The sequence below is a fragment of the Leptosomus discolor genome, chromosome 16 (genome assembly GCF_034619465.1).
Source record: "Leptosomus discolor isolate bLepDis1 chromosome 16, bLepDis1.hap2, whole genome shotgun sequence".
NCBI classification, from domain to species: Eukaryota; Metazoa; Chordata; class Aves; order Leptosomiformes; family Leptosomidae; genus Leptosomus; species Leptosomus discolor.
Genome location: NC_141406.1, coordinates 5315135 through 5338115, shown reverse-complemented (window position 1 = coordinate 5338115; position 22981 = coordinate 5315135). Strand labels below are relative to the sequence as shown.

General features: G+C 45.7%; 1 protein-coding gene across 2 annotated transcripts in view; it reads right to left on the bottom strand.

The window, feature by feature from the left end:
* Positions 1 to 260: 260 nt before the first annotated feature.
* The window catches only part of BCR (BCR activator of RhoGEF and GTPase), a 98603-nt gene continuing 75882 nt past the window's right edge, over positions 261 to 22981 (bottom strand). For both annotated transcript variants that reach the window (XM_009961403.2, XM_009961404.2), the window contains 15 exons: positions 21166 to 21287; positions 19775 to 19943; positions 18260 to 18379; positions 17229 to 17304; positions 16548 to 16652; positions 15657 to 15731; positions 14366 to 14463; positions 13645 to 13776; positions 5838 to 5897; positions 5602 to 5711; positions 4585 to 4724; positions 2968 to 3102; positions 2285 to 2390; positions 1077 to 1239; positions 261 to 350 (listed from right to left, as the gene is read on the bottom strand). In XM_009961403.2, coding sequence (XP_009959705.1) covers positions 261 to 350; positions 1077 to 1239; positions 2285 to 2390; positions 2968 to 3102; positions 4585 to 4724; positions 5602 to 5711; positions 5838 to 5897; positions 13645 to 13776; positions 14366 to 14463; positions 15657 to 15731; positions 16548 to 16652; positions 17229 to 17304; positions 18260 to 18379; positions 19775 to 19943; positions 21166 to 21287 — 1701 coding nt within the window. The remainder of the gene's footprint in view (positions 351 to 1076; positions 1240 to 2284; positions 2391 to 2967; positions 3103 to 4584; positions 4725 to 5601; positions 5712 to 5837; positions 5898 to 13644; positions 13777 to 14365; positions 14464 to 15656; positions 15732 to 16547; positions 16653 to 17228; positions 17305 to 18259; positions 18380 to 19774; positions 19944 to 21165; positions 21288 to 22981) is intronic.

Here is a 22981-nt window from a genome sequence, read left to right as displayed (position 1 = left end):
GCATTTGTTCAAGTGTCTATTGCTCCTTCTAGTGGAGATTCTGCACAGCTCCACCTCCAGTTCAGTTCTGGTCCTACCAATCAAAAGCAGAGATTTTTCTCCTTTCTCTTCAGCTTGTCTCTGGTTAACAAACAGCAGAAGCACTGAGGGCCGACAGGAACCAGCCAGTAATGTCTGAAGAAACACCAGCCGTCTTCTTCTCCAGTGTGGCAGATTTATGCCAAGAGCAGTTTTTTGTGTCCTGTTGGTGTCACAGGCACCTACACCTCTGTGGAAAAAAGAATGCTTTGCCTCTTGCTGTCTGGGGTGGGGATAGTCTCTAGCTGCAGGAAGTACAGAAGAACTTGAACCTGGAAAGAGAAAGAAAGAGGTAGTAATAAAGCTCTGATAACTCGTTGTCGTCCTGGCTATCTGGGAGTTGGCAGACATGCCTACAGCTCTCCCCGCAGAAATATCTTGGGGTTACATATTTGTTTTAATGCAGCGTATAACAGCAGGAATATTAAAACTTGCAGTGCTTCAGAGACACTCTTTCCAGCTTCCGGGGTGTATCAATGGTGTCGGCGTTCCACTGCCCCGAAACATCTGATCTATAATTTGCCATTACTCGGTCAAGAAAGCACAAACCAGCCTGACGCAGCCTCCGTGGCCCAACTCTCTGCATCGCCCTCAAAAGGCAGCAGCGGACAAAGAAATCTGAATTTAGCAAAGGATTTTGTTGTGCATCAGTAAAGGTGTTTAAGTGCTGAGCATCCCAGAAAAACACTGACGGTCCTTTTATCCCCGGCTAGCAACACGGCCCTGCGAGACAGCCCCCAAACCCCTTACTGCGCGCACACGCAGAGGATCACGCGCAGGCTGACGTCTTTTCATGAAAAGCTGTACAGATGCAAACTAAACTGCCTGAAGAAACACAGTTCTGCAGTCTACAATATCTGTGTAAGGGTGAAAGTCACTTTGTTTCTCAAAAAAAACCTTTCAGGAAAATGCAGGATGGCTGAACCAGGCCTTGCTGGAAGACTGCACTTTCCCAGATACCGCCTTCACGAGAGTCAACAGCACATTTAGGGTTTTACCTGGGACATAACTTCTAGTGACCAGCTATCAGTCATTGTGATAGGCTGGGTTGGGTTAGCAGGGATTTTGCTGTCCTTCTCTGAAGGTCTGAGCAGCGTTGGTCCAAAGACAGTTGCAAGATTATGCAGGGACATCTTGTTAATGCTTTCCCTCTCAGCAACCCTGGGAGAAGAAACAATGAACAGGCAGATCTTTACAAATTTCTGAGTTTGGAAGTGTCCTTAAGTAAGAAACCATATTTATTCTTTTTGTAAAGAGTTTTAGATACGTTCATTCAACTACTCTCTCCATATCTGCCTAAATGAACTTTACATATAAGTAAATACCTTGATCTGACACAACCACAGTCTCCAGACACTCTGCAGACGTGGCTTAAACTTGGGAAAGGGACTGCTGCTTACTGTCTGGACAGGCAGAAGTGGGACAGGAATAATGGAATGGTTTTCATCCCAGTTTTATAAGTGAGCAACTGAGGCACAAAGGTTAAACAATTTACCCAAGGGCAGAAAAGTCTGCAGCAGAAACACAAATAAAACCCAGATTTCCTGGATTTTAATCCAGAACCTCAGTCACAAGATTATCTTTCATCACTCCAGTGACAGTCTCTGGTATGTACAAAAATACATACGTGAATTAACACATTGTGCACGTACTAAGCAAGCTTATTGCACTAATATCAAACACATGGAAATACTTTTTCACAGTTACAGCCATATTACAAAAACATAGACAAGATCGGGACTAGTCTAAGCAAGGAACTGACAACTCCAGTTAGCAAAAGTGCTGGAATTTTAAAAACCAGATTATGTTGGACTGCAGTCACCTTTTGAGACAGGGCTCAAGTCCTTAAACACGGCCAAAGTGTCACAATTTATACTAAAACCTTTCCCGATCTTTGTATCCAGATGCAGGTGCAGTTTTGCAGTGATATTGCAGCAGGAATTTCCATTCGTGCTAGATAAGCCCTGAAGCTTTTGTTACCCCTTTCCTCCAGTTGTCATCCTTTCAGTAGGAGTGGGAATGGAATTCAGGACTTAGTGCCTCACTAAGTGAGGAAGAGACAATAGTTATCTGATGAGCATTCACAGCAAATCAGCAAATGCTTCTTCATTTGCGTGATTCGGCACGAGCTCACGTAAAAGGCTCCTCTTTTCAAAATAATGATGCTTTATGCATTAAATATGTGTCTAAAGGATCCACATGTTACCTTTTTAAATGGTCCAAAAGGAAAAGGAATGTCACAAGGTTGGGTTCTGGAAGCGATAACAACAGATTCAACATACAGCTTTCCTTTGCAACAGGATCTGAAAGTGCTACAAGACAGAAAACAAAACATCACCATAGGCAGCGAACGAGAATTTGCCTGACTGCGTAATTTCTGAAACCAACAAATACGGATGGTCCTGAATGGACCGTAATCACATCACAGGGTGGAAGGTCAGAGCTGCACATCAATACCCTCCAGGATCTCTTTCCTTTATTTTATGGCTGCGTAAAGAATCCTTTTCTCTCAACCAGTTCAAGCTTTCAGACTTTCAATCATTATGTTTTTCCCTTGCATCAAGGTAAGACAAGGTATACACCCCACCCAAAGCGGGCTTCCCTGGAAGACGGAACGGGGCGAACAGCATGCGCAGCCTCAACAAGCGGGCTGTCCTTCCATTCGTAACCTATCCTTCAGGAACCTGGACGTTTTTAACTCACAAAAAAGCAAAGCAATTCAAGCTCGTAGGAAGAAGATGTCATTCCAACGTTCATTTCTGAGCTCCATTTCACTTCCCTAACAGCTTGTTCCAGGCTTCTGTCCAACGTTATAACATGGTGTTTGTATTGCTTTAGAGGCAGCCTCCTACAGAAGAGCTGCAGTTACCCAGGGTCGTTTCTACTCACCAATGCCCTCAGCAAAGTTGGGGTACAGTTCATCTGTAAAGAGGGGCTCAGGCAGTTCCCGGAAGTACAGCTTCAAGGTGCCTGCAATGGCATTAACATCCATCTCGCTCATCATCACTGACACGTCTTTGTTATCTGAAGGAGGGAAAAGGGGAAGCAGGGTAAAGCTGCTGGCCTTGCAGTCATCCTTTTCCTTGCTTTGGCTCTCTTTGTTTGTCCCTTGTCTTCGCCCAAATAGCTGAGAGTTCTCCTGTTCACATTTCTCCAGACTGAACGAGCTACCCTCTGACAACTGAGAAGTGCTGCACCAATGACTGCAGTTCATAGCTTTAAATCAAGTGGAGGGAACCTCACACCACCCAGGGTCGGTTATGCTGTGCTAGAGACCTCCGCCTGATCCGGAACAAGCCCCACTTGACTGTATTTATATGCATTTCAACCTTTGTTAGTGACAACAGTTGTTATTCCAATTCCCTGCCTCTAACAGCTTAGAGGCTGTCTAACTCCCCACTGAGTGTAGCTAAAGCACACAGGCAATTCAGGGCTCACGTTTCAGTTTTGTAACTATTAAAAACAACAAAACCACCCCCCTTCCCTAAAACAAAGAGGCCAACCAGCAGAGCCAGCGCTGGTTTCATGATGCTTAGTGTAAACAGCACATAACGTAAATGAAAGCTGTTGGTTTTCAAAACATGAAACACCCTTACTTGCACTAGTGAAGATTCATGAATCGATGTTTTTTGTGGCTTAGGGGGATTGAAAAGAAAATACAAGAAGGAAGAAACTTCACAAAGTAAGCGAAGAAAAAGTACAGGGAGGGAGAATTTGGGCGCGTGGCACAGGCTTCATGACTGCTTGCATCAAAACGGAGCTCACGTGTGGCTTGAGCGGTCCTCAGACCATCCCATGGAGGCTGGAAGTAGGACAGAACTTCACTTTTTGTACCTCATCAATTTGGAGGTGTTTCATCTACCTGATCTTGGATACCTTTTGGGACACACATGCCGTTCTTTTAAATGCAGCACCAGTAAGAAGCCCTTTTCTGCTCAAGATCAAATAAAGCTTTACCAAAGTTGGTCAAAGTTATCTAATTTTACAATCTGTACACATCAACCTAGACAGAGTTAAGAGAGCTCAGGAGCCCTGGCCAACCAACTCCAGTTTCGTAAACACCGCTCCTAGTCAACCTTAAAACAATTTCTTTGCTAGCTTCCTTTCACAAAACATTCTTAATTTCAAGGGCTTCTATTAATTTGGAGACCTCACAATAGTGAGGAAATTACAACTTCTGATTGCTGCCACTTCCCCTGAGGAAGGTGTCTGCCATTTACAGAGACTTGACAAGGCAGGCAAACCCACCATTTCATGTCTGCTGGGAAGAACAACAAACACATTATCTGGTATAAGGATCCATCCCGTTGTATGTCTTGGGTTACACCTGTAGCTGAAGAGCATTAATAAAACACGCAACTAAGGTTAAAATGATTCTCCTTGTGCGAGAATCTCTACCTCTTAATGCTTCTTGGGGACATAAGATTAAAAATACCACAGCCACCTGACAGGGAGCTCACAGAGGTTCTCAGAGCGCAAAGGACAACCTCAGACACAAATACTTACTGACATCAAAGGCAGCTTTCAAGGCCTGGATATCGGTTGCAACCCCAGAGACACGGTAGATGCCCACCTCCTCCATTCCACGCCGCTCTATCTCCTCTACACACTGGCGCACTATGTAAGGGACCTTCGATCTCTCTCTCCTTAAGAAAGCCAGACAGAAGAGCTCAGTACAGCCCACGCCCCCAGTACCTGTTACCCCAGCCAGGCAGGCTGGCCAAGATCACCCTCTCATTTTGCCGTGCAAACCTCTTCTGGAAAACAGGGTGGGAGGAAGTCCGAGCAGGCAATCGAGACTGAGCTGAAAAACTAGGGGCACTGGGAACCAGCCAGAAGCTCAAGTGCTCGGGGCTGCTGCGGCACAGCCAAAGCCAGGCTGAGACACTCAGAAAGCTCTCTCCAGTTTTAAAGTTTTTCAGCTCAGTCCCGAGTGCCTGCTCAGACTTTCTCCCACCCCATTTTCCAGAGTCTGCAACTCTGCCCAGGTAACCAGAGGATTCCCAAACAGCCCCTGCACACACAGCAACACTGTTGCTTTCCAATTAATGGGATTCCATAGGGAGGAAACACGGCACTTCCCAAACTATGTAACAGAACAAACAGGTTTCTTCTGGCAAACGATTCATGACAAAAGATCAGGGGTTAAAATAATACAACAGGATCCAAAGAACTCAAACATTTCTGATTATGGAAAGGAAACGGCAGTTCTGGAAATCTGTGACCAAGTCAGCTAAGTACAGAGCAAAGGGGCAAGGGGTATTTCCGGAACTCAGAACAGTGATGTGCTGTAAGTAAACACCCTGAGTTTCAAAGCCTGTGTGCACACTGGGTTTTTTTCCCCTGCATAAAAATCAAGCTCAGAGAATGCACAGCATCTCCTTTCTGCAGCCACAACCACACTACGACCCAAGTGGAGCAGGCTGGACTGACAAATCTCTCAGTGGGGTAAACACAGGTGTAACCCACTGGCCAGTTGGCCTTCTGAAAAAAAATAGGGAGAAACATGACCCATCAGCTCACTTGGTGACAATAGCGATCTTGACCCCAAAAACCCCAGTCTGCTTCCGGGACGGCATCCTTTTCAGGCTGAACTCCCGACTCGTAAACTTCACCGACAGCTTCACTTCAACCTGAGTAAAAAAGAACACCTGTTACTTTTAAAATACTTTTTTTTTTTTCTGTGCAGCAATGAAGAGCAAAGAAATAAAGCACTAAGAGGTACAGAAGCAGTGCTAACTTCTGTTTTCCATACTTACGCCATTCATTGAGATGACTGTGCGTTGCCAGTCTTTGTCCTGCAACGCCTGTGGGTCCAGCTGAAAAACATGAAAGTTACCCATGAGATAGGAACAGGCTTCAGAGAAATCAGCTAGCCTGAAAGGCTTCTGTCAGTCAGCAGAGCACTACCACTTTCAACACGTTATTTCTTTTCCATAGGAAAACACATATTCCAAGGTTTCCCAGGTTTCACGTAACAGGACACTCAGGTATTGTGTGGTTCTCTAAGCAGGGCTGATGAGGACTCACACGCATAGAAAATCCAGCAACACCTGCTCAGCGTCTGCTCAGGAACAAAGGCAACCTCAGAGAGCAAAATCAATGTTTGAAAGCCAATAACCTCAGCTTTCATAGAAAGAGAGACTGCATTCATTGCTGTAGCACAAGCACATTAACAGACAGCCCAATCTGTCCCATCCCACAGGGGTAGGAGTCAGAAAAATGGAGGAGAGATTTCTGAAATAACTGATTTGAAAGAGAGGAAAGTGTCTCCCTCTGCAGTTCTCTAGAGACAGGTGAGGTTGGATGAGTGTGAAGTTACTGCACTGAAATAAAAAGCTAGGCTGGAGAACTTCATAGCTCTTGGCTATCGAGTTAATAGGTTCCAAGAAAGACTATGTTCCACTGAATTCAAAAGACAATCACTCTAACAGTGAGATCAAGTAAGACAAATATGAAGTGATCCATACAGAGACAAGTAACTTTAAACAAACCAAACCTGTCATGACCTCACAGAGGAGAAATGGAGAAAATCAGCCCAGAAATCATGGAAAGTTGTCCTACTTCAGCCTGCCTACTCCTTTTCATTTCAACTTGAGCATGGAGGCAGGAAGAACACCTGGCCTTGCTATCGCAGGAATTCATTAGGCAGAAACAAGTTTTGAAGCAAAGCCCTGATCTCCCATTTTCAGCTTTGCTTGACCTCTTTTGAGCAGACAGTTGTGAGGCTGGGGAGCAACTGACTTGAGCATTCAAACATCATCCAGCAATTCCAGTACTGCCTGGGAAAGTCCAAACACATCTCAGTGGCTGAAGACTGGCACTGAGCTCAAGCTAGACTGGCAAAAGAGAGAAAAGAGCTGTCTGCATGGGGACTTCTATCAGCAGTGAGAACCAGCCAAAGCAAGCAGGCTGTGGTGCCTCCTGAGGTGGCTTTGTAACACTTGTCTCTTGAACAGGCACGGTACGACAAGGAGGCAACTGCACTGGACTCTGTGTTTTGAGTTTAATGTCATTAGCAAGCAAAAAGTCGCTCAGTAACTAGAGCTACTTCTGCAGCACAGCTCCTCCCTCTCGCAGAACCCCATGCAAAAGCAGCCTGTCTCTGACAGGCAGAGGTAAACGTTCAAACAATGGCAGATCCAGCATGTTCTGCAAGTCTCATGCTCGTGTCCTCTTTCAAATCACCAACAAACTAGCCCAATGCTGCTGACAGCTACAGAGACAAGTCCCCCCATGCCTTTCCCTACTCCCCAAAAAAGACAACAAGAAGAGCAACATTCCTCCCTGTTTGCTCACACTGCAGAGACCCCAAGAAGCAACAGACAAGCAAGTCAGGCCAACCTTATCTCTGCGCACTTTGTTACGGACGTGAGCCCACAGTGGGATGCTCCCAGCACACGCATGCTTTCCTGTCGAATTGGACCGGCTCCTGTAGGTGCAACTCTGGCAGAAATTCCTGAAGACCCCTTGTAAGGAATAGTCAGTAACCAGTAGTTCCCACATTTTGGGACTGCACAAAGGTCCAGGAGACCAATGGGCAGCAGTGCTTAGCCTCAGTGCTTCACCAAACCCAAATAACAGACTGCTTGCCAACAGGGCTTGCTTATAACTCTGGCGGAACAGATCCGCCCCCGCCTGTGTGGCTCGCCAAGGTCCCTACAAGTTGGCCAGAATCTAGGCTGCTCTTCCCTGAATTTCCGTGCTGGAAGTTTGGTTTCTTTCAACAACTGCATTCTTTCCCAGAAGCAAGAGGAAACCATTTGTGAAGTGTCTGGTTTCCTATGAAGAGCAGCCATGCTTAGTGTTCCTGAAAGCTTGATCTCCAGCTGCCTAAATAGTCATCTCGTTACGCTGCCAAAATGGCCCTGCCGATAGACACAGCCACAGCCGATCCTCCAGCTCAGAAGCAGTTTTCCATATGCTTTGAGAATGGAGTCACTGAGAGTGTATTATTTATAGCAGAGAGAGACTGCTTAAAACTGAAGGGGGAAAAGGGATTTGAGTATTTGCCAAAGAAGTTAAAGGAAGAGTCCAGTAGGGTCCAGTTACTGTTTATTTAAGCTAACAGGTATTACTGGTTATGTCTCAGTGATGACCAGGGAACTCCTACCACTGTACAAAATGAAAGCAAGTAAATAGCTGTACGGGCCAAAGCCCTACTCTGTCTCAAGAGTGAATACTGTACAGCTGCAAAGGACTAGCAAAAGCAGCGTGCTGGAGCCAAGAGCTCAGAGAGACTCTTCCTTGCTGGGTAACTACTGGAGCTGAGCAAGGGCTACAAGTGTACCTGCTGCAACCTCTTGCTCCCTTATCTCTGAACTCTGCTGCAGGGATGGCAGGACCCCCGTACTCCTCATCTGCTGTTTGACTCCTGCTGGAGACAGCTTGTAGTGAGTGGAGACAGCCAGGGAGAGCAAGCACCAGGGAGGGGTCTGGCTGACCTGAGCCAGAATGTTACTGGCAGTAACAACAGTGATTAAAAAAAAAACCAAACCAACAACAACCCCCCCCCCACACACAAACAAAAAATCCAAACCCTCCAAGGTGCTTTAAAATAACAAAGCAAAATTATGGAAGCTAATAAAAGAGCAAGGCTTGAATAAGCTCTCAGCAACACTGAGTGAGACAGGAAGATCAGGTCTAACAGTCTGATAAAGTCACAGTAGGAAATAACAGAGTCAACAGGAAACGAAGAACGTCATTTCGGCTTTGAGCAAGCTTTCAGCCCTGGACCCTACAGATGACTGACCTTCTGAGGCCAGCAAGAGCAACACAGGGAGAGGGCAGCGGAGCGGACAGGTTACAAAGCAGACTGAAGACACAGTTAGCAAGCGCGATGCTCCAGCACAGAGAGGGCCTGTGACAAATGGGGTCATGCTGTCTTCTGGCCTGATTTGGAGATCAATGACCTGGAAGAAGGAACACTGAGTAGAAGAATGCAATCTACAGACAGCGTGCCAAAAGGAGGCTGCTCCAAGTGAGCAAGCACACAGCGCTCTCTTTGCCAGCTCAAGCAGGGGGAGGCACCGTGAAATGGCTGCCTCTGCATTAATTTGACAGTGAAATCTACTGCACCTCTAAACATTTCCTTCAAACAGTTGCTTCAGTTGAGTGATAAAAAGGACCCGTCCCATCTCCACTGAAACTGTGAAAAATTGTGTTGTTTCCATGACCTATGCAAACAGGACAGCCCTGCTAAAACCCTCAAAGACTGTATCTCATGGGCCCGTTTTCACAGTCCCCAGCACAAGTGCATGCTGCACAGGAAAAACACAAGCCAACCTGTTTGCCTTTACTCCCCCAGCACCTCCAGTCCCCTCATGGCTTGTTCTTTGGCATTTGCAGTGGCAAGCAACAGCCCCAAATTCACTAATGAATCAGGCAAATGCCTCTCTGTATCCTGCACAAAACAATAGAACAGAGCAGCTCAGCACCACAGGGATTGCTGAGTGTCTGGCCCTCAGAGCAGGTTAGCACTGCATTAAGACAATCAGCGTACAGCAGTCAGCAGAGGCTGAGTGTGCAGAACAGAGTGGTGAGGACCTGGGAAAAAGGCAGACTGAGGATGCTGGCCAATGGCAAATGCAAGCCAGGCACTAAGGAGAAGGGGTTCTGTGCACTGCTTTAGGAAACCACCACAGACAGTTTGATGATTTTTTTTTTTCTCTCTCTAGAAAAGAAAAGACGACATACAGAAAGAGGAAAAAACAAAGAAGCATCAGTGAAAATGAAATGCCTGGGAGCAAGGACTGAGGCAGCCTTAAGGTTAGTGTGTTTTATGCTATTTACTCACATTACTTCCTCTCGTTATTAAATCTCCCCAGCAACTTTACACTCCATCAATTTTTATTTGTAACTGATGTGACATACGTGTTGTCAGAGTCTCACTGCTGGTGGAAACTCCCAGTCCAGCCATAACCCCATTCCTCTCAAAGCTCCCCACTGACATGTTAATCTTTCCCACTATCACCCTTTAGACATGACCCATTGACTTCTTCATTTCCACCCTGTTTTCATCGCTGGGATACTGTTCTGCATGAGCAAACTGTTTAAATGAACTCGAATATGTAAAAGGTTTTCTGAGTTGACACATGGGAGGTACAGCATGTGACAATCTGTTTCACATGGAAAACAACCTGATGGATGTCTGAAATAGCCATGTGCAGTGCTATGAGGCATCCCAGATAATTAAACAGATAAGAGTGATTGTTTTGCATGGCAACAGAGGAACGGTGTTGTGCTGCTACCACAGAATGACTGATCCAAGGTCATATCCTCTCTGATTTTCCAGCACTGCTGTGAGGGAGAAGGAAATGGTTTGCCTGAGCTGACCATGCAGAAAAAAAAGCCAAAAATCCCCAAAGGAAACAGCATTTCTAGGAGGCACCAACTGGAGGAGATGGATCACAGGATGGAGTATCAGTTTACTCCTGCAGTCTGTTCCCAAGGCAGAGGCCAGTTTTGCTGACATATGTGCCCACTCAGACACAGAGTCTCAGGACCAAACAAAAGGCTGCTACACTCAAAACACGTGGACGTGCCTGCCACTTGAAGGGCAACATTCAAAAGGGCCGCCCTCCCAAGTGCCGAAGATGGACTGCAAGGTAACAGCAGAAAAAAAAAAAAAAATTCAAAATGAGAGGAGCTGATGCGTAAAACTGAACTAAGCCTCACGTTTCCTTCTATAAGATGATGACCATTTCTTCCTCCCCCAAGCCCCCCAGTAATTTCAGTTTCACAGGGTACCCAGGAATGGCACCTTCTCCCTGTATTTCTCATGCCTGAGATGTAACAGAAGCCCCCAACCACACATGCTGGCTAGTTAAAACACTGCACATCCAGAGCTGCCATTCTCAGAAGGTCCGATGAGGACTTCGCTTCCACATTTACAGGAGGTTCTCCCATACGAAAACCATATTTTTCAGGGATAAAACTTGCACGTTGGCAAGCAACAAAGCTCTTGTTTTGGCTATAAAAACAGGTAAATAAAATATTCCATAGGAAAAGAAAATATGAGCAATGGGAGCTATTAAAACTGCTGCCCATTCCTGGAAGCTTCTGACCACATGGACTAATTTCCAGTCTTCCTTCCTCCAGTGCCATTATGTAATGGGGAGATTTAATAAACATTTTACAGCCAGAACAGTCCTCGTCTCCTTCATGCACTGTCTTCATCACTGCAGCACACAGAATTTGGTGAGTCAGAAATCCCAGTAGTGGGAAGCTGCAGATTTACAATAATACATGGCTTAACAATACACTGCGATTTAGCCAACACAGAAATGTCCCTGTTTTTATCAGCAGCAGGATGCAGACACGACTCTTGACGTTCTCAGAGTTTTTAACTGAAGGGAATTTAGGAAAATAAACCTCACCCAAACTTCACAGACCTTGCCTTTACACCAGACAGACTTTGGCTGAATAATGACAACGCAACAACAACAACAACAAAACAGGAAGCCCTAGATCTACTAGCAACTCTGAAGTAAACAAAATTTAATCTAAAAGCACCTGGGAAAATCCTGAAAGAAAATGACTCTAAAACAGTGACTGGAAAAGATGTTGACAGCACTAATACAGCTAACCTTCAGCCACAGGTTGTAATTTGATTTTGTTGTTGCATTATTATGATTTCTTACTAGAGAAATAGTGTTTCCTTTAAAAATAAAACTAAACCAAAATAAAAACCTTTAATAATTCTGATCAACCCAAAATCTTACTGGACTCTCTTATGGCTTCTTCTTGTAGTTATTCAATAGTGTTAAAAAGTTGTGTGATGGGACAGAAATCAACAAGAATTTAGAGGATGTTCTGAGAGTTTACCAGGTTTTTTATAAATTGTAAGGGGGATTTACTGAAAGCAAGAGAACTTTTGCATTTGGCTTTTATCATACAGAAGAACGCAACTTTTGCACGCTAAGCAAAAACATATTGGTGGGGTTTTTGGGGGGAGGGGTTTGGTTTTGTTTGTTTGTTTGTTTAACTTCCCACTGTTTACATTTCTCTAAAAGAATCAAGACACTATTAATATTCAAGTATCACCAAGGGGTATTTTTACTTACTAAAGTATAAAATGTTTTAATAGAATGTACAAGTGCTGTGCATAAAATGTCCATGTGTGAAAAAAATTTAAGCATTTAAAAGATTTTATTAATTTTTTAATCATTTTAGGTAAAATATTTGAAGAATTTAGAGGGTCAGTGATTTCATGGATCTCCATTACGAGCACACAAATCTCCAGGGCATTTCAGGGCTGACGACTTGCTCTTTTGTAGTTGCTCAGCTCCACGGAAAATAAGCTTTTGTTAGCAGGAGGGACATACACATTTCTAGTTAGCCTGAGACACACACACAGGAGGCACCCTAGGCACACTAGCATTTAGTGATTCGTACCCAAGTTTTCTTTCAGACACCTGACCATGTGTTTGGTGACAAGAGCTTTCCCTGCAAACGGCGTGGCAGTCTCAGGGCTGCAAGGAGGGAGGGAAAGGAACAGGCCTAAAGAAACTCATTTAGACAATGGACTTCCAGAGTAACGGTGAGAGAGATCCTGCAGGCCGCCCTCAGTCAGAGCTGTTTCTGAAATCCCACAAAGGCCTTGGCCTGTGTGACCATCACTCAAATGTTGGAGAAAGCTGTCATCCATCGCGTGATGAAGAGTCAAACGTAAGTGGAGGAGAACTGGTGGTATTTTTCAGTGTGCCAGATGGAAAAAGGTGTCTGAGTGGGGTCTCTGCTCTGTACAACAGCCAGTCCAACACAAAGAATGTGTCCTCAGAGCAACCACTTAAACACCCTCCTAAAGCTGTGGACAGACAGTGCAACAAACTGGAAGAAGAGAGGGAACATATGTTCCCCTTGTTGTCCTCCACGGACGGCCTGATTTCTCCGGGATGGAGCTTTAACGCTTTATCACACAGCAGCTCCCTGAGAACAGCATCCGTCCGCAATCATCTCATCATCTCCCCTATTGTGTGATAAATTTGCTGCATAGACAAAGTGTCCCATGCTGCTTCTCAGCAGTGGAAATCTCTCTCACATGCAGCCTGCTGCCATGGACAGTATGCTCTGGACATGGCAGTTATCAGGACAATAAACCTGTCCTCCAAGGCCTTGCTATCACATCAATCAACTTCCAGCCCATGCAGAAGGTAGCATTTCTTCCACATGACTTACAGAGGGGACCGTACATTCATTGCTTCCTCTTTTGTCACAAATGGAGCATCCTCAACTGAGCCCAGGGCTCAGTGACAGTGCAGTTGCTATATACTGTGCTGGAAGTTTTGAAGTTAACCAGCAAATCAGAGATCAAACCATAAATTTTCACGACAAAGCATCTATTCCATAAGGGTACTGAAGCAGGCACAGGGGACAAGGCAAGAGGGAAAAAGCTGCTGACTTCCCACCTGTGAATCACACTCTATACCTCACTATCCAGAGAAAAATCTCCAATATTGAGACGATCTGTAGGCAAAAAAATCACTCCCTGGTGCACTCCAGGATTCAAAATTCCTATTACGTTTTGCAGTAAGGGTCGCAGGAAGGAGTTAAGCACAGTCTTACCTGGATCTGTCCTTTCCCCATTATGCGATCTGTGCTCTCTCCATCCTCTTTGGTGAGCTTGGTTTTGTTGTAGCACTTTTCATAGCACAGAATCCGCAGAGTCTGTGAGCCTTCCAGCTCAATCTCAAACTCCTGCAGGGCACCAGGAAAGGAAAGAGCAACGAATACATCACAGCAGGACACTAGTCTCTTAATAATCAATATAGTCTCTTAAAACTCATCAGGAGGGAGCACTTCCTCCTCCCTAATGGAATTGGTCTAAAAATAAACTGAAATTGAATTTTGTATACGTAAGGTGGCCAAATCAGAGACTAAGATGGTTGACTCCTTAGTCAGGTTTCACTGATTTTCAGCAAAGCATCATTCAAAGAAACAAACTCGCCCACCTTCCTTGTATTTAATTTTGCTCCCCAGCAGGTTTGAGTTGGCTGTAAACAGGCGAAATATCTATAGCTAATTCTTCCCCCTCACAACAAATAAACAAACCCAACTCCTTCTTCAACATATTCTCATTTCTGTCTTTTAAAAAAATAATCAAACATGCATCTGTTTAAATTATGAAATGCTGGACAAGACTCATTTGTACTGAAATGTTTGTTTAACTGCATATGCAGCACAAGTGCTGAGCATGCAGCAAGTTCTTCCATTTGTGGGTTTTCTGCCCATCCTGTGTTGATGTTTGGCACATGCAACAAGTCACATTAAGAAAAATCCAACCTACCTCATTCCAGTTGGGCTCTGTGGTGTCCCTGTAAACTCTAGTTTTAGCCTTGTTCACGAAATATCCAAAAGAATCCACCTCTAACGTGCAGTACAAATCTGAGGAAGGGAGATAGGGACAGAAACTTTTTACAAATGTCTAGAATCTCCTAACTTGCATTAATCACTGCCTTTGCATCTTCTTTGCATTAGTACCAGTTACACTGTCCAGCACAAATCTCATGATCTGGACCAGCAGAGTTGCCTTTATGAAGCTGAAGTACCAGCACAGCTGTATAAATGACCCCAGTGCAGACAAGCCCTTCACCTCTATCAAGAATTAAGTGTATGCTATTATCCAGTGTTGCCCAAACCAATCCACAATGAGCAGAAGGTATACACCAACGAGAAATTAAACTCCCCCACGTAGATATTGGACCCCATCAACACATCAGAACCAATTTCACTGAGATCAGCATCAGTATAACATCCCTCAGAGAGCAGGTGAGGGGTCAGCCGTCAAAACCTCATTATCTTCACAAAGTGGTTAATTATGTGGTATCTGGTGGTTTTGAAGAGCTAGCAAAGAGCTGTAGTCACTGCCCCTATTTGTAAGTTATATTGCAAGTGATGTTAGCGAGCATCTGGGAAGTCAGTGGTTCAGCAGGAGGAAGGCTTACAGAAAGCATGTACACCCAGTTCGCTCCTTTCCTCCCGAGACTGCACACACAGCTTAGGTAAGAACAGGATCCCCAGCCACATGGCTAGGCAAGCTTTGCAGCTTTTCCTAGATTAGCCTCATCACTGGCTGAGAAACATGTTTATTTCTACAGGTATCTTCCTCACTCTATTTTTTCGCCTTTTTTGATCCTTCTGTCAAACCACTCCCCTGAATTTTAACACCTCTTTTTTCACACCAAAAATTCTGGATGTCAGAGAATGCTTCCCTTTCTTTCAGTGCTAAACAAAATACAGTTGAAGATTCAGGATAAAGGCTGACTTGTATCTAAAATTGTTGGGTAACTATCTAACAGTGCTTATAAAAAATACCAAGAGACTAGGCCTCAAAAACAATGCTGCATGCTTGATCCTTGGTCCCGATCTTTCTAAGAATAAATAATAGCATTAAAAAATTGCATTGCCCTCAATTTACACCAATGCCCTGATTTCACTTCCAGTTCCCCAAATCACCTCTGCTCCTCACCATCATCCCAGATGCTGCAATCCTAAATCAGTCCAATGCCCAGCTGTCACAGCACATGAATTATCTAACCCCTATCAATACCTCTGTGTATTACAGGACAGCAACTCACTTGAACTTTGCTTGAATCCCGTGGCAGAGTGGACAATGACATTCAGGAACCCATAGAGACCTGGGGATTCATCATCTGTACAAAAGACCCAAGGAATTTTGTTAAGTTCACAGAGGAGCCAAGAGTGAAAGACAGAGTGATGAGATTGGTATTACATAGGTTAACAAGCAGAGGGTAAACTGTCCCTAAAAAGGATGGCAGGAGCATGTAATCCAGCCTTTTCAGCAAAAGAGGAGACTGTTCCAGGTTCAGTGTCGGTTTCACCTGTACTGCCTTCTGGCAAGGGGTGGCTTTTACAATGACATTTCTAGGGTCAGCAAGCCAGGATGGAAGAAATTCAAAGGGGAAAAAGTAAAATACAGAAGCTCAGTCTATACTAGCAGATTAAATAGTAATTTAGGATGGTCTCTGACACAATTTTGGACAGCTACTGTTCTTCCAAAGGATTCCCAGGCATAGTTCAAAGTTGTCCCAGGCTAGGACTCCAACAGGCACTCCAACCCCTGGCATGATGGCTGCATGTAAAGACCATTTAATAGTCAATGAATATATACTGGTGGATGTCCAGAAGTATTTTGTTTAGATGTGGCCATGTCATTTCAAGCTTGTATATTTAGTCTTGCAGCAAGTAACACTGGGATGACAGACTGTTCCTGTTCCTGCTGCTCTCTTTTTGTACACTATCATCTACTTCAACTAAACCACACAAGTTGTGTACATATAGTCTCAGCTTTTGTTTTACAGGAACCCTCAGTTTGCAACTCATCACCATGTTGAAGCCTGTAGCAAAAAGAAACAGTAAGAGCAGTTCTAAGGGAAATGCACAAAGGCAGACAGAGGCAGGTTTTCACTGCAGCTGTACCATGTGAAAGCATAAACCAAAGGTCTCACCTTCCTTATTGATAGTGAGGGGAATGTTGTGGACTGTCTGAAGCTTCACACAGGAGTTTGTCAGCATCTGGAGCTCCACCGATGTGAGTGAGAAGCTTTTAAAGCCTGCCAAGGAGATCCAAAGAGGGAAGAATTAAAATTCAGAGCAGAGGCTGGATGCATACTCCCTCATTCTGGTCTTAGATGGGATAGCTGCTCCCTGGGCAATGCTCAGCAACAGTACCATGGTGCCCAGCTCTACTGAGGGCATATTTAGTTACTCTTTGGAGGAAAAAGGCTCAGGACGGTCCGCGGGAAACAAGAGGGGGCTCTTATTTTGTTGCAAAGCCAAAAAAGACCCATGCCAAAAAAGTAAGTTTCTTTGGACTGGAGCCAGGTAAAAGTGTGCAGCTGTTCCCTCCACCTGGAGCTGCACAGAGCTCTAATCTCTAGGGTAAATGGGAGAATCTCTCCACACACTTACTAAATGCTCTCCCTACACATTCCCTACATGTTGCTGCAAGCAAAAGTCTCCCAGACAGGCTCAGATGTGCAGAGACAGAAGATGTCCCTGTTGTGCTGCGGATTTCAATGCACATCTCTCTTTTTGCAGGGAACCCTGCTACACACCTCATCCTCCAGTCTCCTGCTCTCTAATAAAGTCACAGGATTTGTACCAATGCCCAGCTGAGGGACACTCACATTTCTTCTGCTGCTCCCGGATGTTCTCCCTCCACTCTGCCCTTTCGTAGTCCGACGAAATGAGGAATGTGTAACTCTACCCAGGAAAACAGAAGAAAATGGGGTATGCATTAGTCTGACCCACGACTGAGAGCAGGCCTGCCTGCCTCCTACCTTCTTCCAGTGCAAACTGTCGGATATACTGTCTTTGTACTCCTGCCAGTGCCCTATATCACAGCTTTGTCAGCGACAGGCAGGGCTCCAGCAATGTGCCTCCTCAGCAATGCGCCAGCGGTACCAACACGGGCTCCTGCAGTCGGAGCTTTCGCAGAGCTCCACTCTGCAAACAGCAGCCGCGTCCCTGGCAGCGTGAGGTCCCATGGCAGCTCTGCACTACTCATCACAACAGTCGCACCAGGAAACCCAAAAGCCTCCAGCACAGGCCTAGACACTGATGCAAGCTGTGGAAGCTGTGACCAGCTTGTGGATTTTCACTGAGTAGTAACAGGATCTTGTGAGAATCCCTTGCCATCTGCATGAAAAGGCCACAGTGACAGGTTACAGCACTGCCAGAGCAGGGGATACCTCTGCTACGCTGAGCATCCCACAGCGCTAAAGGAGATTGTTCACAACCATTCAGCATCCCTGGCGCCAAGCGCAGCCTGCAGTCCTGAGGAGACAGCCCTGGGTGCACTAAGCCTTGAACTTGAAGGGGAGGCTAGAAGGCCGCTGCAGCAGAGGTTTATCTCACGTGAAGAGATCTGTTCCTATTGCTCTGCCAGGGCAGGTGCTGACGTAGGGGATTAACTGCTAACATTATTTTTTAAATGCCAACGCCACATACAAGTTAGTCACAGCCTTACAAGGTGCCATCGTAACTTTCGGTGTAGGAGGGGTTAGGTGGCTGCTGCCTGGAAAGTGCTTTCAGGCCAGACAGGAGAAGGCATGAAGACGTCCTTGTACAACAGCATATACACACACACACACACACACCCCCCTCCTCCCCTTGACCTCTGTCTTGCACACTGAGAGAGAGCAGAAGAGCCACTCACCTTGCCATTGCGATTGTGTACCCGGAAGGCCATGTTGGGAGACATCAGCAGTAAGAGGGATTCCTGCTCTGAGAGCTTCTTTTTCAACCTCTCAATGACCTTGCTGCCTTTATTGGCCCTCTGAAGGGTGTGGGAGAGAGGGAGACAGAGGACACACATTATTCTCCAACATCTGCCCCCAATTACACTGATAGACATTTTAAGATCCCTTCCCTCTGTGAGCAGCCAAATGGCCCCTGCTGTCAACAGGATCCACAGCCTCCCATCTGCTTGGGAAGAGGTTACCTGCAGTATTTCTACACTCAGACTTGGCTCTGTTCCCCAATTCCAGCTGCCGCAGGCAAAGGTGAAGAGGTGTGTGGCCACTGTCCCAGCTATACCCTGTACTTTCCGTTCCAGAGGCTGCAGCAGCATCACATCCCTGGGCAGCCATAGCACTGCCAGGTCCACCACAGCCATCCTTAACTGAGGAGACTTTAAGGAACTTCTCTAGAAGCTGCCTAAAACTCTGTTGCCAAAATTCTCTCCCACTCACCACCCACCGATCCATTTTCAACTCAGGTCAGCTACAACCAAGGTTTTTCTTGGATAAAATCCAGTCCCAAACCCAGCCATGCATATTGTTTGGCACTGATGCACTGAAGTGCGTACCTTAGACACCTGCACCTTGTTAGTAAGAGGCTTCCACGTGGTGTTCCTCCTAATATCTTACTTTTTTTCCAGGAAGCCCTCTCTGAAAGCCAGCTAGGGCACAAAGCAGAAATATGTTCTTTGGAAGTGTGGGAGATAACTCTTCCCACAGTACAAGCAATGTTATTCATACCCTGTTCTACATACCAGCAGGCTTTCAGTTTTCAAACTCTTATTTCTCTTTGCGTTCCAGGAAGGTTTGGAGCCTGAGAAACCATGTCTTGCAAGCAAAGAGAAGCCTGGGCCAGAGACACCATATCTGTGTCAGACTGTCACAGTGTTTTCATGTATTGCTGGTGTCTCATAATTGGTGTTCTCCGTATATTTACTGGTGCTTTGACACCACTGAAGTCAGAAAAAGCTCCTAAAGCATAACTGAGCCTGCAAAAATTCAGAAGTGCATGGCTTCTGACCAAAATCACTTGCAGGATCATACTTTGACAGCCAGAAATTGGTATGCCACACTCCCAGTCCTTCTCATGTCCACAGCACAAGAGCCCTGCCCTCCATATGGATGCTCAGGGACACCAGTCACAGGCAGCTCCATGCAAGTAGAGGAACTACTTGGTACAACTACAGGGTCTTTTTGTTTCTGCCTCCTCACAGGACACCATCATTCAAGCTGTGCATTAAGACGAGCAACGATGGGCTGCAGAGCATCTGGATATCACTGATAACAGAGCTGCACCACAGGCCTCTGCTGAACAGTTTGTTTTGGCATGACTCCCTATGCGGTGCAGCTCTGGGAATGCTGCTTCTATCAGCCCCTCATCTCAGCAGAGACACTGAGTCTGCACTTGGCATGGAGTGCCCAATCCCTTTTACCTTTTCACGCTGGATGTCATTCTTAATCTGGGATATCTTGATCTTCATGGCATCCAGTTCCTCATCAGGTACCAGTGGGATATTGGGCACTGCCTCAGACTCATCCACCATTTGGAAACTCAGGTCAGTGAGCGGGATGTACCATTTGCAGTCATATTGCTGGCTTTTTCTGAAAGACAGAAGGTTCAAACCTTTTACTATTACCAGTGTTTGGCAACACCCACTCCCCTTTCCCACAAGTCCTTCCCTGCCATGGTGCAGAAGCTACAGAAATGGGCACAACTTCACTGTGACTCTCATGCGCAAGAAGTCCGGTAAAGGGCTGCTTTCCAGCAGGAAAGCCTAGAAGACCCAACAGTCAGTACAGCACATAACAAGGCAACTTGCTTTGTTATCTAGTTCTTTTCATCCTAAGAAACCACAACAATCTTTTGCAAACCCTTTCAGTCCTGCGTGTGCATCCTTTGAAGGCTCTGTAGCGGCACAGTTCAAAAGCCATGCCATGCCTCTGACCTGGCTGCTACCTATGATCTAAACCCAGGTCTCTCCTGCCCGAGCTAGGACCACCAAGTGGGGCAGGTAAGCCAATATGTATAAACCTCTGTGTAATCCAACCAGAAGAGAGAAACTACAGCTCATAACTGCCATTCTCCAGTGATTTCACCAGGATAACCAGTGCACTTTTTAAATGTTCCATGTGATTTACTCCCTCTCCACCTCAACTCTTGGGAACATCCACTCTTGGGAATGTCCCACTTTTTTGAAGTTCACTCCACACAAGAAGGTGCTTCAAAAGGGGCAGGGGCAACTTTTTGCTTGAGGGGTCTCCCTGAGCAGAACATTTACCAAATGAAGAGAAGCCCTGTTTGAGGCAGGTATGTTGGTAAAGGTTCCTCCCCCGTCATTTGTGAAAAATATCAACAAAACTGTTTTGTTGACAATTGTATAGCTGCAATTTGGGGCTGACACATAGTCTGTTTATTGTACTTTTTCAATTTTTCTGCAAAACTGTTAACTGGCTGTAGCTGCAAGGCCAAAAATAATAACCTTAGTAACAAAAGAAGGTGAAGAATGTCACCTATTAAAAGAAAGGGGAAGTAGAAAAACGAATGGCATTTGTCCAGAATACCAGCAGCTACAGCGTATCCTATTTTCCTAGGAAGGCTCGGGGCAGGGGCAGGAGGAATTAACCTTTCCTGAGGGATCAGGACTTGGCCAAGGTGTCACATAATGGACACCACTACCTTGCTAATCATTCCTTGTCAAACTACATCTTGTTGATTACGGTTACCCAGGTCCAAAGTCTTCATATCCAACTAAAATTCCTGGCTAAACCCAGGACTCTGCTGAAGCTGAGGTGCAAAGCATATAGTCCAGAAGAAAAACCTCACCCTCCAATCTGCTTCTTAAGCTTGGCACACAGGAACAGATCAGTAAAGAGAAAGACATGACGTAGCTTGCGAGCTCCCTCAACCAGCTCCACCATGAAACTGTCCTTCAGCAGCTGCCGGTGCTGGTGAAAAAACAGGAAAAAAAAAAAAAAAAAAAAAAAAGATGTTTTAGTTACTGCAATAGGAGCCTCAGATTTGGCACTGGGGCAACACATTCATGTTCCTTAGGCATGACTCCTACACCAGAGCCAATTCAGTGAACTGGTCTAATTCAGAATAAAGAAAAAAAAAAAGGCTATTAAATGTTGCTTGCTGTAAGCTCTGCTCCCTGCTGCTGCTGTCCTCTCTCCCAGGGGCAGAAATGGCCATGCATCTCCTTTATTACCTGGTTCTGGGTCGGACTTCAGGCTTCTCTCCATCTCCTGTTCCTAAGCCCAAGTGTAACGTACTGTGAGTCATTGCCCAGCTTCTGCATACCCAAGGGCCAGAATCACTGACAGTACATCATCCCCTCACACACCACCAGAGAGCAGCAAACACCACTTTTCTCAAGTCACTTACCCAGCCACCGAATTCAGTCACTTACCCAGCCACTGAAAATACCCCCCTAGGGAGAAAAGAGGAGCGAACATCTCCACGACCACCCCTCTCCCCATCCACAACAGTAGTTTGTCAATATTAACAGCTGAATGCCATTTATTGCAAGTGCTGTTAAGGGATAAGTCCTGAACAAACTCCTCAGTAGTCCCTTATCAGCCTATGTTTAAATAGGACCATCTGGATATATCCCCACCCCATGCCTATTTAAATCTCTTTTATACATCATATAAACATTCCCCACACCTAGAAGATGCAAAAAAACTGCACAACCCTCATGCCTTTATTCCTGTTTGTAGTTCCAGAGAGCTTTACAACCTCCTAAATAAGAGGCACACGTTGGTAGGCAGAAGCATTGCTCTCCTAATTCCCTTATCGGGCCTCCATAGTTGAAAGACAAAAAGGCCAGAGCTCTGGCACTGAGACAGATGGCCATGTGCTGCTACCAGTGACCAAGCCAGGAGTTTCAAGCCCTGTTCTATGCTCAGGCCTTCTGCTCTGATGTCAGGATCAACAGGACTCTGAGTGCACATCTAGAATAGGCATTTCCCATTGATTCTCAAACAGAAGTCAGGGGTATTCAACTTTGAGCAAATTTTATTCCCACCAGTATGTATAACTGTCAGTGTTGCCTTGCTTCACAGCCAGTACAAGCAGGAACCATCAGCTCCTCCACACATGCTAAGGTATGCTAGGGTACTTCTTCCTGACCCGTACTATGTCCCTGCTATTCCAGGTGAGAGGATGCTCCCTGTACACCAACGAGTGACACATTACACACACCATATATGCCCAGACAGCACCATGGCTGGGGGTAGGAGAGACCTGCTAGCACTGTCCAGCCCTAACCAACACCTCCTCCTGCTGCTGTCAGCCCTTTCTAGGCCCATGCTCAGGACTTGGCAGTATGACTCCCTGCTGACCTGCAGCATCTCTGTGATCCCCACGCTGGGAAACACACACACGACAACTATCCATTTCCAAGAGGCAGCTGTGCTCAGCTAGTGTGCAACAGGAAAGCAGTTAACCTGAGCAAGGTCAGGACTTCCAAAGCAGAACTGATGTCACGGTTTCTCAGGTTATGCCCCATGGGTTTTTTTTCGCTGCGCGACTTAACAAGCCCTGAACACATTTACTGCAGAGGGTGTGGGCGTGCAAACCCCCACGCTGCCTCTCCTTCCGCCTACCATTCCTCCCATCTTGGCTCTCCAAAATGAAA